The following is a 16,953-nucleotide window of genomic DNA, read 5'->3' as shown; positions in this document are numbered from 1 at the left end:
TAAAAATTTAGGTTTCCTAGAGCAGATGTTAGCATAATGAACTACTTACTGAAAATTGCTGACAAGAATAAATTACATTTCATTTAGTGCACCCCCTTACACACACTAGGACATAGTTAGGATAATTCCAAACATTGCTTCTCTAGGTCTTGGTCCTATAGACCCATGTTCAGTTCTCCAGTAATTGAGAGTAAATTTTATGAAATAATATTTCACTTAGTAATCTAGTAAGATTTAATTGGTATGGTTGAAACAGGAGAATTTTATCTTCAAAGTCGGTGGCAGAGGTAGCATGAGTGTCTGACCATTGTAACTTCAGAGTAATTTCAGTAAAGGAATTGACAGACTGAGTCAGTTCATTCCCAAGCACTAAGTCAGTTTTACACAAGTATTTACACTTTCTTTAGTTGAAAAATTTGAAGCCGTTATTATAATGAGAGAACCTAAAACTTAGACACGTGCTGTGGCAGATACTAAGAAATCTTTTTAGAAACTGACCTGGAGGGAACAGTCAGCAGAATTGGCAAAAGGAATTGCTAGTTGTCTAAAATGTCACAATTCAACCAGGTAATATGATCTGGCTACATCAGTTGTACAGTATATGCCATGTGTTTCCTGTTAACTAGAATTAAAGTAGGAGATTTTCGATCTTAAGAAAGGCAAGCAGAATCTCTGAAGGAACTCAGTTTAACACATTTAAAAACGAATTTCTAAATTTAGCTGAAGATCCTTTTATGTTAAATGAGCGCTTGGGGTGGGGTGGAGGCTTTGAATAAAAATGGTAGTTGTATAAATAAAAGGAATTCATCTGATCTCCTTGGTTTCTGCCACCTATATTCCTCTTCCCCTCTTCTCCTCCCCACCTCTCTCCTTGAGGCACATCAAAAACTCCTGAGCAATCCCCGGAATTATCCACCGGCCTAAATGCTCAATACATTTCATATAAATTCTCATTAAGGCAAGCACAGTTTGGAACCAAGTTGAGGACTGTAGACCCCCCTTATCCACGGTTTTACTTACCTGCAATCAACCACAGTCCAAAAATATTACATGGAAAATTCCAGAAATAAACAATTCAGAAGTTTTAAATTGTGTGCCATTCTGAGTAGTGTGATGAAATCTCCTGCTGTCTGTTCTGTCCTGCCTGGGACAAGAATCTTCACTTTGTCCCTTGTATGCATGCTATATACACTCCTTGCCCGTCGGTCACTTGGTAGCCATCTGAGTGATCAGATGAGCTGTCTCAGTATCACAGTGCTTATGTTCAGGTAACTCTTATTTTACTTAATAATGGTCCTAAAGCTCAAGAGTGGTGATGCTGGCAATCGGATATGCCTAAGAGAAGCCATAAATGCTTCCTTTAAGTGAAAAGATATGTATTAGGTTGATGCAAAAGTAATTGCGGGTTAACAGGTTAAAAATAATTGCAAAAACCGCAATTACTTTTGCACCGACCTAATAGGTATAGGAAAAAACAGTATATATAAGGTTCAGTACTATCTGCGGTCTCAGGCATCCACTGGGGGCCTTGGACCATATCCCCGGGGGATAAGAAGGGATTGCTATACATAATCTCATAAATATCATTAATAGCCAAGCAATGGAAGTTTTCTGTATGTTACAAAGTGAAATGGATACTGAGTCACATAGCTTTATATTTAAGTGCAAGTTGCGAGGGCTTACATTATCCAGCTGTTGCTTTTGTTCTCTACTTTTGTAGATATACCCATAGGCCAAGTAATTCTTAGCCCCCAAACATTAATTCTGTCTTTTAAAATCAGCTTCAATTCTTTTTAAAAATAAAATCTAATATTTGCTTTCTAGTAAGCCAAAATCGTTCAGGGAAAAAAGTAGAGACTATACAAATGAAATTATAAAAAAAATATATTAATAAATCAACCACTTGTTTTTTTACAGGTCCAGAGATCATGACAGCAGCTTTTTAACTGAGACTAGGTTTTAAGAGTTAAATCAACCTCCCTCTTGAGTCAGTAGAAAAAAGTATCTCCTAGCAATTCTCAGGATGATTATTAATGCTTATAAACATGAATTACCCTTTTAACTGGTCTGTTCTCCACATTCCTCCCCTTGTAGCTCAAAGCAGATTAATCTTTTAAATATCATCTTTGTTGCAAGGCAGACATTCTTCCTCTTATTTAGGTGAAGGCTATTACCTGATGATCCAGACTTCAAAGGCTCTTTGGAGGCCCAGTTGCCAGAATAGGAGGTGGGGCTTCTGCATTCCCTCCCGACTACTCTTTTGCTTTCCCATCAGAGCTCATGCTTCTTCCAGCAGAGCTCATGTCTAGCCTTGTGGAAACCTACAGGACAGAGTTAGGTAGGTGTCTTAGAAAGAGAGATCCCCCAAATAAAAATTCTTTGTTATTTGTAGGTCTCTATGATTGTTCTTCATGTTGCTCTATAGAGTAGAGCAGAGACTGTTGGAAGCAGAAGTCAAGGCCCCCTAGTATAACTGTGCTACAGGTTAGAAAAAGCAAAGGGCTGACACCAAGTTAGGAGTGGTGCTACATTTTCACCTGTTAAATGATCTTTTTAAAAATTTTAATGCTCAAACACAGACATCTGCAGAACATACTGTGATTGTCTAGGTATCCTGTGACCCAGCATGCGCTCTTCTTCAGTGCCTTCGGCTGGCTGTCCCCCTTTTCCTCCCGGCTAACAAATACCAGCTCTCTTTCAAGGCTAAGTCCATGCTTTCTGCAAGCAACTCCCTAGCCCCCAGCCCTTTTTCCAACTGATGCGTCCTGTACATACACCTCTGTCAGAGCAAGTTTCAATCAGGATGTATTTCTCTGCCAACTTCTCAGCCTCCCACACTAGACTGTGAGCAACTTGGGGTCTGGGACTGTCATTGTCTCTATCTTTAGTTAGTTTAGCACAGTGCTTGCCATAATAGTAATACTCCTAGATAATTGCTAAAGGAATTGTTTTCACTTGAATAAAGCAAAGAAATAAATAGTCTGTGTTGGCCTAAATGGAGACCATGTGTCATGTCAGCATGTTGTTTTAATTTTAACTTTTCTAGGAGACAACCAAGTCTTGCATCTCTGTCCAACTCTTTAATTACAGGTTCTGAAGGGAGTAGGGGCTAATGATTTGATGTTGACTCAACTTTGAGCATGATAGTGGTAGTGGTTGGCTAGATAGTAATTTATAAACTGGACAGCCATTTGAGATGCCATAACAGGAAGCTGGGAAGCTGACTGGAGTCAATGAATATCTTTCCAAAAGAAGTACAGGTTTAGTCATTGTTCACTTACATTTTTATTCAAGGTTACATTGTAATGATGAATGGAATTTCTGCCTCATTCTTGTGAATTCATTTTCTCTACTTTCCAAATATCTGACTGTAGCCCTGTCTCAGGTAATGTCAGGATAAATGTAGCATTCACCACAATTATAATTACTTTTTCCTATAATTATTTATTTTTTAAATCTATTTTCCCCATTATTTATGTATTCCACGTGACTGGTGTGTGTTAGTTTCACTTCAGCCCCTAACAGTGCCTAGCACATAGTAGGTACTCAAGGCATACTTATTGAATGTAGTATGAGCCTTAATAATGTATGTAACTGAGGGGTCACTGAATTTTCAAAGGGGCTTCAAGTGGTATTTGTGCAGTTTTTCACAACCTAGAATTATGTCTTACTGATTTAATATCACTTTAAAATTAAACGTCATGTAGTATCATATTTCATAATTCTTGTACTGTAGTGGAAAGGTAGAGACCAAAAATACTGTTGAAACACAGATAAGGAAAGAAAAAATGGCCCATGTTTGACATAATAAAGAGAATGTAATTCAAAATGGGCCAGAGGTTTCAATGAGTAGTTTGTGGTTTTATGACTTCTGAATATACTGTAGATGCTATCTTAACGTACCAGAAGTGAACCTATCCACAGTGCCTGGACATATTCATTTTTGGCTAGATCGCTCTGTCTAATAAATTATACCAATGCAGAAGTAGCTTTGGCCCACTCTTTTTCAACTAAATGCCACAGGTGGGGTAGAGGGGACATTTATGAATATGCTGAGTCTCCTGAGTGATATTACGTTGTACTATCCTAGGAAGACTGAGGAGTGGTTATTTTTAGCTTTCACCTGAGCAAACATGACTGACTCAGTTTGTTGACCTGAATCCACCTAGCCCCTTCTTAAATATACAAACTCTGTTAATCCCTAGAACCACACTGGTTTCTATGTAAGGCTTTCATTCCATATACCTGTTAGTTGACTGTGGCTTCTTCAACGGTTTCAGATAATTTCAATTTCTTCCATTTCACTCTTTTCTTACAATAAAATGCCTCACTCACACTTTTAAAAAAATTAACACTAGAAATCAAACTTTGTTTGATTTTAGACAGTTTTGTGATACATGTAGTCACAATTTTGACTACAATTTAACGAAAGCACCTTCTAACTAGCTATTAGCTATAAACTTTATTTTTAGTTTGATAAGTTTTCTACATAAAAGAACACCTAGAACACTCGTAACTGGGGTAGGAGTCTTGAGCTATAAATACGTTATTGGGGGAACATTTACTGTCCATGTTTGAATATCTGTTTACTTTCTCAAACAATACAACTATTCTGAGCACTACTAGAAAAATTGAAAATATTGAATATATTTTCAGGTTTTTAAGGTATGCAAATATTTTTGAGACTAGAGGACTAATAAGTGAAGAAACATGTTTGTAATACTCATAATATAGCTTGAAATGCATTTGAAGCTTTTCCAAGTTCATTGCCATGATCTTTATGAAAATATTAGTATTCCTGGGATTTTTTTCCTTTATGTAAGAAACACTACACTAATGAAAGAATGAAAATAATCCAGGCCTCTACAAAGGCAGGCGTTCACTGTGTCCATTAAAAATGCAGCCTTTGTGCCCGTAAAGTGTTCAGCTTCTCTGTTATTAAGTTTGGAATGTGGTTTTGGAGCTTAGCTGAGGAACTCAGCTAGTTGTTTTTCATTTTGGTCTAAGGAGGGAGAGACTTGTTTTTCAAAAGAAAAAAAAAAAAAAAGAAGAAGAAATGAAGAAAGGTTAGGTTCATTTTAGAAGAATAGAAGTTTTAAAATGCAGTAACTATTTTCTGCCACAAATAGTCAGTTTGAGCATGTTAGCCAAAAATAGAATTCATGACTTTTGTCTCCCTGTTTATTTCTCCAACCACATTAAAAAGGATTGAGTTAAATGTGCCATTTGGTCTTTTTAATGTCAGTGGGCTATTTAGCTGAGTCAGGATAACCAACATTTGATTGATTCATATTTCTAATAATAAGTCCAATGTCTCAGTATAGATGGATTACGTGTAAAATGTCTTTGTGATACAGTTCTGAGTTTTAAAGAAAAACTTCCCTGACATGGATCAGTGGTGAGTCCATGTTGCTGTGTTCAGGACTCGACTCTACACTAAAGAACTTCAGCTAGAGTTTAGTAGTGCTGTGTTTTTAGGTACATTTTAGGAGGTGTTGTCACAATTTTCTGCAAACATAACCTTTTACTACTCAAAATTTACCATTAGGGTAGATTTTTAGGGGTAGAAAATAATGTGTATCTGAACATTAGAAGAAGGGCAAAATATTAATAATACTTTTCCTTCTAAGTGACTTTCTTGCGTTACATATTTCTTCAGTTGCTCTCTGTTCTCTATTAAATAAGAGCTGATTTCTGCTCATAAATGGTCTTAAAGCACAGTATGCAAAGAATATGCACAGAATTTAATATATTTAAACCATGTACGTAAATCGTAATTTATAATGTGTTCCTTTCGCTACTAACTTTCAGAAAAAAAGTTATTAATTGATTTAAAAAATATATTGCACTAGCAGAACCCACACGAAGGAAACTATGAAATTTTCAAAGAGATATAAAAAAAATCAGTTTTTGGATGGGAACACTAAATATTGGGAAAGGATGCTGATTCTGTCCACATTAATTTATAGATCTAATGCAATTTCAATGAAAATCCCAGCAATAGGATATAAATTGGAAATGGATTGGGGGAGGGGATTTACTGTCAGACATTGATACAAACCATGAATTTACAAGATTCAAAACAATGTTGTTTTGGGCATGAATTAACAGTTCAATACATGAAATGAAGCAGATTGTCCAGAAACCTCTATTGTTATATATAAGATAAAGGTGATGTCATGAATCAACAAGAAAGGAGAGACTGTTCAGTAAAGAAAATTTAAATATTTAGAATATTTAAGAAAGTAGGACCTCACTTCATCTCTTATAGCAAAGCAAATTCCAGATGGATCAGCTATTTAAATATTTTTAAAAATGAAATTGTTAAATATAACTAAAAGTTAGTGAAGGTGGTTGTTTTTTTGAATTTGAAGATGTAAATAAGGTCTCTTTAAGGACAAAAGCATGGAAAAAGCATGAATGAAAAGAGAGATTCTATATAAAATCTGAAACTTCTCTATATTAAAATAAGCCATAAATAAATTTAGACAGCAAATAGAAAAGTGAAGATAAATTACTAACAAATAATATTAGGCAAAGAATTACTCTTATTTATAGACAACCTTTACAAACTAAGGGGTGTATAGGTAAATTAAATTTGGTATATCATGTGACTGATTAATTATATAGAAAACATTTATGATAGCTAACACTAATTTTTATACTTTTTATGTGCTCAAGCACTATTCTGAGTACTTTTCATATGTTAACCTGTTTAATGTATACAATGACTCAGAAAGGTAGGTATTATTATTATTGGCATTTAAGAGATGATAAAACTAATATGCAGATAGGTTTAGTAATTCACCCCAAACTTTCCTAGAGTGGATTGATTAGTGGTAACACAACTAGAAAAGAGAGAACCAGGATTTGACATCAGGCAAGTTGGTTCCAGAGCTGGTGTTATTTATCACACTGCTACTCTGCTTCTCTAAGTGAGTAAAAAGAAAAAGCTACAAAACTATGAGGTGTGATCCAACAATACGATGAATGTTTAAATAGAAAAATATTTTATTTCAGTAAAAGACACATTGCCATTAATCCCTCACAATATTCTCCCCCTCGCTTCGAACACATCCCATCGTTCTCGCCACTTTCTGAAGCAGTTCTGGAAGTCCTCTTTCATGAGTATCTTTAGTTGCGCTGTCGTGGCTGCCTTTATGTTTTGAATCATTTTGACTTTGGGGAAGAGCCAGAAGACTCACGGTGCCAGAGCCCATGAATAGGGTTGATGAGGACACACCGTAATGTTTTTATTTGACAGAAATTGCCATATACCAAAAGCGATGTGTGACATGGAGCATTGTCATGATGAAGGATGATTTACGACACACTTTAAAACACATTGTCTCTCATCCATAGTTCACACCCAACTGACTGCACCAAACAAATTGAAACTTGTCACACACTGTTACTAAGGTTCGATGCACCGCTTCTTCTATTGAAGATCCCTGCCTTTCTGTTGGATGGCACTGGCAGTAGCATTCACTGTACTTGTGATCACAGCAGAAAGGCTCCATGTCACACATCGCTTTTGGTACGGCAATTTGTGTCAAATAAAAACATTATAGTGTGTCCTCATCCACCTTATTCACTGGATCTGGCACTGTGCGACTTCTGGCTCTTTCTCAAAGTCAAAATTATTCAGGACAGAGGCAGTCATGACAGCGCAACTAAAGACACTTGCAAAAGAGGACTTACAGAACTGCTTCAGAAAGTGGCAAGAATGATGGGATAAGTGTGTTCAAAGCAAGGGGGAGTATTTTGAGGGGGATTAATGCCAGTGTATTTTACTGTAATTTTTTTTCTTTTTAATTAAAACATTCACCATATTTTGTGATCACACCTTGTATGTAATGTATGATATGATCCTATTTTGTAAAACTATGTATCAATATTAATATGTATTTTAGAGTCATACAATTTAATTCACATACAGTTTTTATTTAATTATACACTCATAGAAAAGATAGATAGTACTGTGATATTTTCTTAATAGTGGTTACTTCCCTCTAGTGGGATTTTGGGTAAATGTTGTTTTCCACTTTAAAATTTCTGTATTTTTAAGATTTTTTTATAATTATATAACCATTTTATAATCACAAAATAGTGTTTTTTAATGTTATATTGTTCAATTGTGATGTTCTCTCTTGAAATGTATAGATTATATTTTAGTACACCTTTGAAGTATCAATGTTTGAGTTTTCACCCTCTGATAGATAATGCTCTAAGTGGGATCTGTGGCTAACATAGCTCTTTCTCTCAATCAAAAGCAATGTAAAATTTTAAAGTTAAGAATCTTAGAAACCAGCTATCTTGGTTGAATTTTAGAAACCAACCATCTTGTTTCTCAGATGAGGGTCCTGAAGATACTAGAGATTTAACCAATTTACCCAAGATTAACTGAGAGTCAGTTGTTCAACCAGGCTTCAGACCCAGGTCTTCTGACTTCAGACACTGTGTTCTATGGAACATGAGAGCTCTCCAAGTCCCCAGGTAGGTGGGAACTGGAGCACCATTTATTTTTGTGACATTTGTTTGGAGTGAGGAGGTAATTGAACCAAACAGATTACAAATATATTCTTTCCATAAATAACAACAGGAAGGCTCTTGGGGACACTTGATGACACTTCTGGAGGTCACCGAAAGACCCTCACCCAGATTTGGGAGATCCCCAGGTATTACTGATCCCGAATTATAGAAGGCAGTGCGAAAAATGGAGAGAAGACAGTAGTGGAAAGAATGTTAGCCTCACATGAGCACTTCAGTGGATGATTTTTCTAAAACAGAAATTCAAACATTCTTTTTCAGCTCCAGGGCCCACAGCAGCGGTGTCCTACCTGTCAGTGAAATGCGTGGACGTCCATAAAAACCATCACAAGACAAAATGGTTAATTCCTTGGGGAGACAACCACTGCGAAAAGATACGAGACATCGATGAAGCAATTCCAAGGGAAATAGAAGCCAATGACATTGTGTTTTCTGTCCACATTCCCCTCCCCAACATGGAGATGAGTCCTTGGTTCCAATTCATGCTGTTTATCCTGCAGCTGGACATTGCATTCAAGCTGAACAACCAAATCAGTAAGTGTACTGTCCTCTCTTCCCTCTCCCACCTTAAGGATTTTCTCTCTTCAGGTTCTGTCAGAGCCAGATCTACTAACAGTAAAATGATAATATTAATCGCCAATAATTATTGATGACGTACTACTTACTAGGCACTGTTCTGAGTACTCTTATGTTAACCCTGAGTACTTATATTAACCCATTTCATCTTCCCACCAATTTCTAGAGGGAGGTCATTTATTTCATTTTGCAATTATAAATCTTGGACATCAGCAAGGTTGCCCAAGGTCAGAAAGCTACAGAGGATTCAAACCCAAGCAGCCTGGCTTCAGAACCCTCCCCTAACCTCCAAACTTTGTCACCTCTGGGGTGGAAAGTATTCCTTTCTTCCCTTGGCTGGTCTAATGATTAAATTGACATAAGACAGATTAACAGGAGAGAAACACACACACACACACACACACACACACACACACAAACAAATTTAATTTCATACATGAGGAAGCCCCAAAGATATGAGACTCATGGGAAAGTTGGGTAACTGATGCTTATATGCTATCCCAAGCTATGGAGTGGGCTAGAGGTCTGGGGTTTAAAAGGGAAGGAAGATAATTCACAGGATGATAAGATATAGCAAGTGTTCAGTAATTAGAAGTTTGCCCTTCTGTGCAGATAAGGCTTTCAGATAAAAAGTTATCTATGATAAAGTTCTCTTTATGCCAGGCCCCCTATTTAAATTCTTTTAGGCAGTTAAGGGAGAGGTAAAAGTTCTTACTTGAGTCTTCTGGGTCTCGATTGCCTTCAGCTCAAAATAATCCACATGCCAAAATGGCACATTGTAGGGTGACCTATCCTGCTCCCCTTCACCTCTCTGGCACCACGACAGAGCTCACCCAAATAGAGTGATTTAAGGATTTCTAAAGGTCCCGTGTTTCAAAATGTCTTTTCCCAGTGGGCTTTGAGTTAAGCCGTCCCCTTAGATCCCTGTCAAAATGGGAACTAACCCATGAGCATCCATTTTCCCATAAAACCAGGTTTTTGTGTTTTGTTTTGTCTTGGTTTGGTTTGGTTTTTTAGCTTACCCAGTTGTGACTAAAATTCTTGAGGGCAGGGGGCATACAAGCATTTTGTGAGAAGAAGATTATTGGGTGGTTTCTGGGAGTCAATCCACGTGTGGCATCTGGGGGTAGTGTAGGTAATCCTTCTCAGTCCTAGGTTGAGAAGGATGAGAACATTTTATATTGAAGCAGGATCAGGGGTCAGAGGGATAGAGAAAAAGGTGTGTTAAAGACAACTCTGCCTGGGGCCTGCCCGTGGATTAAAGTACTTTGTCTAATTGTAATTTTCCTATATCCTCAACAATCTTTACATACAATCATATTGATTTACTCTGTTTAGAAGTTGTAGCAGTATATGTACCCAACTGACAACTTATCAAACAGATTACATTGAGATAATTCTCCAGAATGCAGGCTTTCCCCTCCTTATTCATTTAAGATTTTACCCATTACTTCAAAATGTTTTTTAAGTGCCCACTACTGCCAGGCAGTGTACTGATGGCTAGACATGCATTTACAGATGAAGATGCTGCCCTTCAAGGGGCTTATAGTCAAGGGGAAACGACTGGGAAATAACCAGTCATTATAGTATGATGTGCTAGGTGCTGCAACTGAGGTATGCCCAGGAGGCTGTGGCAGCATAAAGAAAAGGCTTTAGAGCAAGGAAAGGGAAAGACACCTTGATGTCTGTGTGTGAGGGGTGTGGTATAAAGGTAAGCAGATAGATGAGGTGAGTGTTGAAGAGTGAAAACCCTGACGAGTTGAGGGTGAGAGTGCGGGCAAACAGAAAGCAGTCTAGCTGGAAGGAATAAGGAACAGATGATATGATTGTCCAGATTTGCACAACAGCCTGAAGCATGCAAGTGGTATTTCCCTGTCCCATTCTCTTGCCTGTTGACTTAACTCATTCGTTGGTTACATAGCACATTTATTCATTCACTCAAATTTTATTAAGTCCCAACTGTGTGTTAAACACTAGGTACTGAGGATACAAGACTGAACCAAAAATGTTCTTGTAAGTGGTTAGGTAAGATGGTGGTTGGGAACAGACACAAACCTACCAAAAAGAGAGATCCCATGCTATAATGGCTCGGAGACATAAAGGTGAAACCAGTGTCTTGTTATTCATAACAAGCCCCTTTTCCACCACAGCTGGGCTTATGTTAATGACGTGACTTTTGGAAAGCTCCTAAGGATAGGGACAGATTGCCAAGGCAACCAACCAAGGATAGAGGGGCGAAACTTTCCTCCACCCCACACCCCCACTACTGGGGAAGAAAGAGGGACTAGAGGTTGAATGAATCAGTAATGGCCAATGATTTAATCAATCATGCCTATGTAGTGGAGCCTCTATAAAAACCCAAAAGGAGGGGGGTTGGAAAGCTTCCAGGTTGGGGAAGTAAAACACTTCCACTTACCGGGCCCCAAATTCTACAAATTCTACGAGGACAGAAGCTCTTTTGTTCTGGACCTCAGCCTATGTATCTTTTCATCTGGCTGTTGATTCGTATCCTTTGTAATAAATCGATAATCTAGTGAGTAAATGGGTTTCCTGAGTTCTGTGAGCTGCTCTAGAAAATTAATTGAACACAACGAGGTGATCGTGGGAACCTCTGATATATAACCAGTGAGTCAGAAGCACAGGTGACAACCTGGGCTTGTGATTGGCATCTGAAGTCTTGTGGGACTGCGCCATTAATCTGTGGAATCTGATTCTATCCCCAGATAGATTGTGTAAGAATTGAGTTGAATAGTAAGACACTCTGCTGGTGTCTGAGAATTGTTGGATGTGTGGGGCAACCCCTGCCATACACATTCTAATTGGTGGTCAGAAATGTTACTTACGTATCTTAGTAACTTCACAGATGAATTACTACTTCCTATCAAATATCCTAAACATCAAAAACACCTATGTTGGTGACGCTTTAACTAAAACATTTCTATATGTAAATGAAGTGTGAATGTGTAGTTAGGCTCCGAAATATGTTTTATCCTCATCTAGACAAAGATTGTAGTGAAAAAATTCTTAAAGTTCTTGTTACATGAGGGGCCTGCATTTAATAATGGCATACTAAAAAAGTAACAAGATAGATAATAGTCCCTTCAATAAATGTATAAAAGAGCTGAAACCATAGAGCCATCAAGAAAACCAGATCAAAAAATACTTTTTTGAGCAGTAGCAGTGGGTGGGGGCTATTAATTTCAGTATGAGATTATGTGTTGGGTTTGTGGGAATATTTTTTCCCTGAAATTTATTCTCTATGCCTTTGTTTGTGGACAATGAAAAAGGCATCCATTAAAGAGTGATGTTATGTCTGTGCTCACTGATATAGATACATACCTATATTTTAAATACAATGATATGTATAAGAGATGAGAGGTTTTCTTCTTATCCATATATTAGGAATGCATGAGCCTGCTTGTCCACTTTTTATATTTTATCATTGTTTGATGCCTTGCTGACAGCAGTAAATGAATGGTACAGGAGAAAAAAGCCTGGGAGTGTGGTAAATAATATCCTATTATATGTGGATGAATTCCTATTTATCAAAGATTCAGCTGTAATAATATTACTTCAAATGTAAGGAAAAGGCAGGACCAGTCCTATTTTTCCTTTAAGCATTCCTAGGCAGTCAGTGAGTTTCACATTCCAAATAATGAAAAGAGATTTCACGTATGGATTATGAAATTAAAGTTGGCATTTCATATATGTATGTACATGTTTATACACAAACACACACACCTCATACCCACCGGGGGTGCCAAAACAATGTATACAAGTGGACACTTCGGTCAAGGTTGCTCAAGCAGTAGTTCGCCATAATCAGAAGTGTCTGGACGCTGATGGTAACCACTTTGAGCACCTCTTGTAATTGCAGAAGTCAAATGTGACTTGTATTCATCTTTGTTATCAGTATATATTGAGTATTAAAATTTTAAAACAGTCTCCTTTCTTAAAATGTGTATAATTTTTTGGGCACTACACACACACACACACACACACACACACACACACACAGGCATGCACACACGTACTCATCCTAGAAAACGTGCTACATACGTCCTTGCTGAATATCACTACAGTCACCTTCGAAGTACTCCCCTTGGGAAGCTATGCACCAATGCCAGTGCCCAGTCTACCCTTCAGAGCAATTTTGGAACTCTTCTTCTGCAATGGCCACTGGAGCTGTTGTCATATTACCCCATGTCCTGAATGTCATCCAAATGTCTTCCTTTCAATATTTTCTTTATCTTTGGGTAAAGAAAGAAGTAATTGGGGGCCAAATCAGGTGAATAAGGAGGGTGTTCCAATACAGTTATTTGTTTACTGGCTAAAAACTCCCTCACAGACAGTGCCATGTGAGCTGATGAATTGTTGTGATGCAAGAGCTGTGAATTGCTGGCGAAAAGTTCAGATCATATAACTTTTTCACACAGTTTTTTCAGCACTTCCAAATAGTAAACTTGGTTAACTGTCCAGTTGGTACAAATTCATAATGAATAATCCCTCTGATATCAAAAAAGGTTGGCAACATCATTGCAGCAAGTTCATGATATGGTCAGAGTAGTTTTCACCTATTTTTAAAAGAAAGACCTTTGAGCAGATAAATTAGTCTAAGGACTGCATATTTTAAATGACTCTTCATTATTTGGAGTTAAATGTTTATTCCTTTTAAGCCTTTTAATTGAAGGTGGTACAAGCCCTTTGAAACTAGATCTTGGCAAGCCCTTAGAAACTAGAAAAGCATTGACTTACCATTTAAAAGCTGGTCCTTGTTTCATTAGTTCCAGGATTTAATCAGGCTGATCCTTTGGGGGAGAAATGATGTGATTGTAGGGTAATTTACAGTAACAAAAGTGGCTAGAGAATGTGTATATACTATTATTGAGAAAGAAGATATTCCATGCATATTATGCAAAAAAGTAACCTATATTTGAAAAAGTAATTTTTAACAAAACCCCTACTTTTCACCTTTTAAAAATAAACATTTTTAATCCCTACAATTGTCATTGGTGATAAGTATGAAAAGTAGTAGCCAGTTCAACTTTTAAATGGTGATAATTTTAAAATAATAGTCTGTCTACAAGATCTGGGGAAGGAAGGCAAATTGAAGAGAATTTAGTGACTTAGAGATGCTTGAAAATAGGAGTAATTGACCTTTCAGTGAATACCAATTACAAATTCTGAGCAGACATATCTGTCGAAATCTATGATTGGGTAGGTTATTGCTGACTTTTTCTTGAATGTTTAAGAGGCATGGAATTAACTGATTTGTCAAGGGCACAAACATGTTGTTTCTGTAGAATTATAAGGGACACAGGATTTCAGTTTTTACTCCAAAGAGTTAGAAGATGGAGGGAGTGTGAGTAGACTGAAAAGGGCACCAGAAAAATGTCAGTCTAGACATCTGATGTCTGGTTAATCACTGGGAAAAATGAATGCTTATCTATGTGAGGGGCTAGATGTTTCTGTAATACCAAGTTCTGTTATTTGAAATATCCTCCAGAGTGGGTGTATCTCATTCTTTTTAAAGTGTTCTGTCAGTCACTCAATTTATGTATGTATTTGTGAAACATGTGTTTGGGTTGGCTAACATGGTACCCACTTGTACTGTCACTCTACTGATTACAACTGCAAGTCACATACTGAGCATAACCTCCAACTCTTCATGGGGTTTCTTTTGAGGAACTTGGGTGCAGAGATCAAAGAAGGAGGTTTTTCTTTCTTTTTTTTTTTTTCCCTTCTTTTTTTTGACATATCTCTACGCAGCTTTCAAATCTACAGGCTGTAGAAATAGAAGCCCTGCGATTCATTGGCAGAAAGCCTCAAGATGGATTGCTTTGTCTTGAGTAGTAAATCTAGGATTTTCAGAGGTATAAAAATCCCTCGGCTGAAAAAATACTGGTAAATCATGTGCGGTGGGTGAAGCCAGGGAGTCTATTCTGTTCTTAGGTAATGAAGTTGTTATGTTTTGCTTTGAGCCCTGTGCTATACTCCACAATTGAGTGTTAAGTCTTGCTTGTTTCATTATTGCAAATGACTACATGAAATGATAGAATTATGTGTTTCTGCAACTGATGAGTGATTTTTCTTCTCTCAAACTGAAAACATCTCTGTAGAACACAATCCTAATCAAAAAATAATTAGAATGATATTATTATCCAGTCAATTTTCAAGTTAGGTGGCTGAATGTTTGGGGATAAAATTGCATAACTTTTTATGAAATGATTCTGCTCTTCCATTTGTGCATCTATAAAGGAATGTTAAGTAGACTATACATGAAGACAGTTAGAAGAAGGGAACAATCTGTTAACTGTAAAAAATAAGTGGTCACGTTATCCAAAATGACTAGAGGTGAATTTATAGAAGGAAGAAAATCAGGGGATCTTTCAGTGAACTTACCGTTAGCCATCAGCAAGAGTCATGGTTCTGAATTCTTGTTTCCAGATGCCTCTTGGGAAGGGTCCACAAAGAGACCTGAATGGGGCAGAGGAGTCTATACACCATAAAACTACAAATGCTATGATGGAACAGATCACTGGTAACATGGTAGTCACACAACTGGAATGTCATACTTCATCAGACAAGCCCCTTTAACGAAGTATGTTGAAACAACTACTGAGAAGAAATCTAGTTCTACCTCCCACTCCCCCACCTTCCCGCAAAAGAGACCTTCTTTGATTCATGACTGTTATACTCTCTGTTTATAAGAAACATTTCTGATTGGATATTTTTATTGCAGGCTTGAGTCACCAAGATTTTCAAAGTTACTTTTTAAATTTCTTTACTTACCTCTATCAGTCAGCGTGAGCAGAAATAAAAACTTCAAATTTTCCTCTTACCCTCTCTCCCTGAAAAAAAGATAAGCTAAATAAGCTCAGAATATACCAGAAAGATCCAGGAGATTTAAATGGAGTTGGGTTTGTGATGGTGGGAAAAGGTAGGGAGGTTGTCAGTATTCAGGATGGGTTTACATGGCCAGTCTTTTTTCTTATGGAGTCATGTGCCCGTTGAAACCAAGGCTAGGACCTGGAATTTACTAGTATGAATCAATCTTACCTACTGACTTGGAATAGAAAGAAACTAAAATCATGGGAGAAGACTGTATTTTGATGATTAACCCAACATAGTGGAGATTAAGGCCATCATGTTTGTTCCCTCTCATTCGTAGATTATCTTTCCCTTTGAGGGAATCTTCAGGCACAACTTTAGACTTAACCCTTGTGCACATGTTTATATTGGCAGGAGCATGGGAACTGTTGGCTTTGTTTTGTTTCGGTGTGATGATTGGTAAGCCCCTTACTTGGACAGCATCACTATAAAGCCGTCTGGATCTTTCTATTTGGCTCAGTGGTTTTGTGTTATGTATTTCCAAATGAAAAAATCCAATCGAGAAACAGAGTTGGGCTCCTCTAAAACCTTCCCAATATTTTTATTATTATTATTGTTTATGGTTTACTGTATCCAGTCCCTCCCACTTCCTTTCTGCCATCCATTGGCTTATTAGTCAATTTAACATTGCAAAGTAAATCGTATTGGTCTCTAGTCTTAACAAAAACACGGATCTATTGTTCTGAGTCATTTGCAGTAGTTGTTACTAAACATCTGCTGTGTGATCACAGACTTTGAGGCCTGGAAGGAATGTTAGAGAACTGCTGTTCTTATCATCTTCAACCAAGAGTCGATGGGTAGAGTTCAAGAGCCGAGTGAGCCTCCTCATGTGCTACGTAAAATTTGAGTCTTATTTACTTATATGCATTTTTGGAGTAAGTGGGCTTGTGACTTGTCAGGTTGTCAAATAGGTGTGTGACCTCAAAATGCTAAAAA

At 37.3% G+C, this 16,953-nt stretch overlaps 1 protein-coding gene across 1 annotated transcript in view; it reads left to right on the top strand.

The window, feature by feature from the left end:
• The window catches only part of WLS (Wnt ligand secretion mediator), a 99,105-nt gene that overhangs the window by 30,542 nt on the left and 51,610 nt on the right, over positions 1 to 16,953 (top strand). Inside the window, exon 2 of the mRNA XM_019732367.3 lies at positions 8,812 to 9,084. Within this exon, the coding sequence (XP_019587926.1) occupies positions 8,812 to 9,084 (273 nt within the window). The remainder of the gene's footprint in view (positions 1 to 8,811; positions 9,085 to 16,953) is intronic.

The sequence above is a fragment of the Rhinolophus sinicus genome, chromosome 14 (assembly GCF_057876585.1).
Source record: "Rhinolophus sinicus isolate RSI-liver-muscle chromosome 14, RSI-T2T, whole genome shotgun sequence".
NCBI lineage: Eukaryota > Metazoa > Chordata > Mammalia > Chiroptera > Rhinolophidae > Rhinolophus > Rhinolophus sinicus.
Note: the sequence above shows the minus strand (reverse complement) of the source record. Positions and strands in the feature narration are given on the sequence as shown.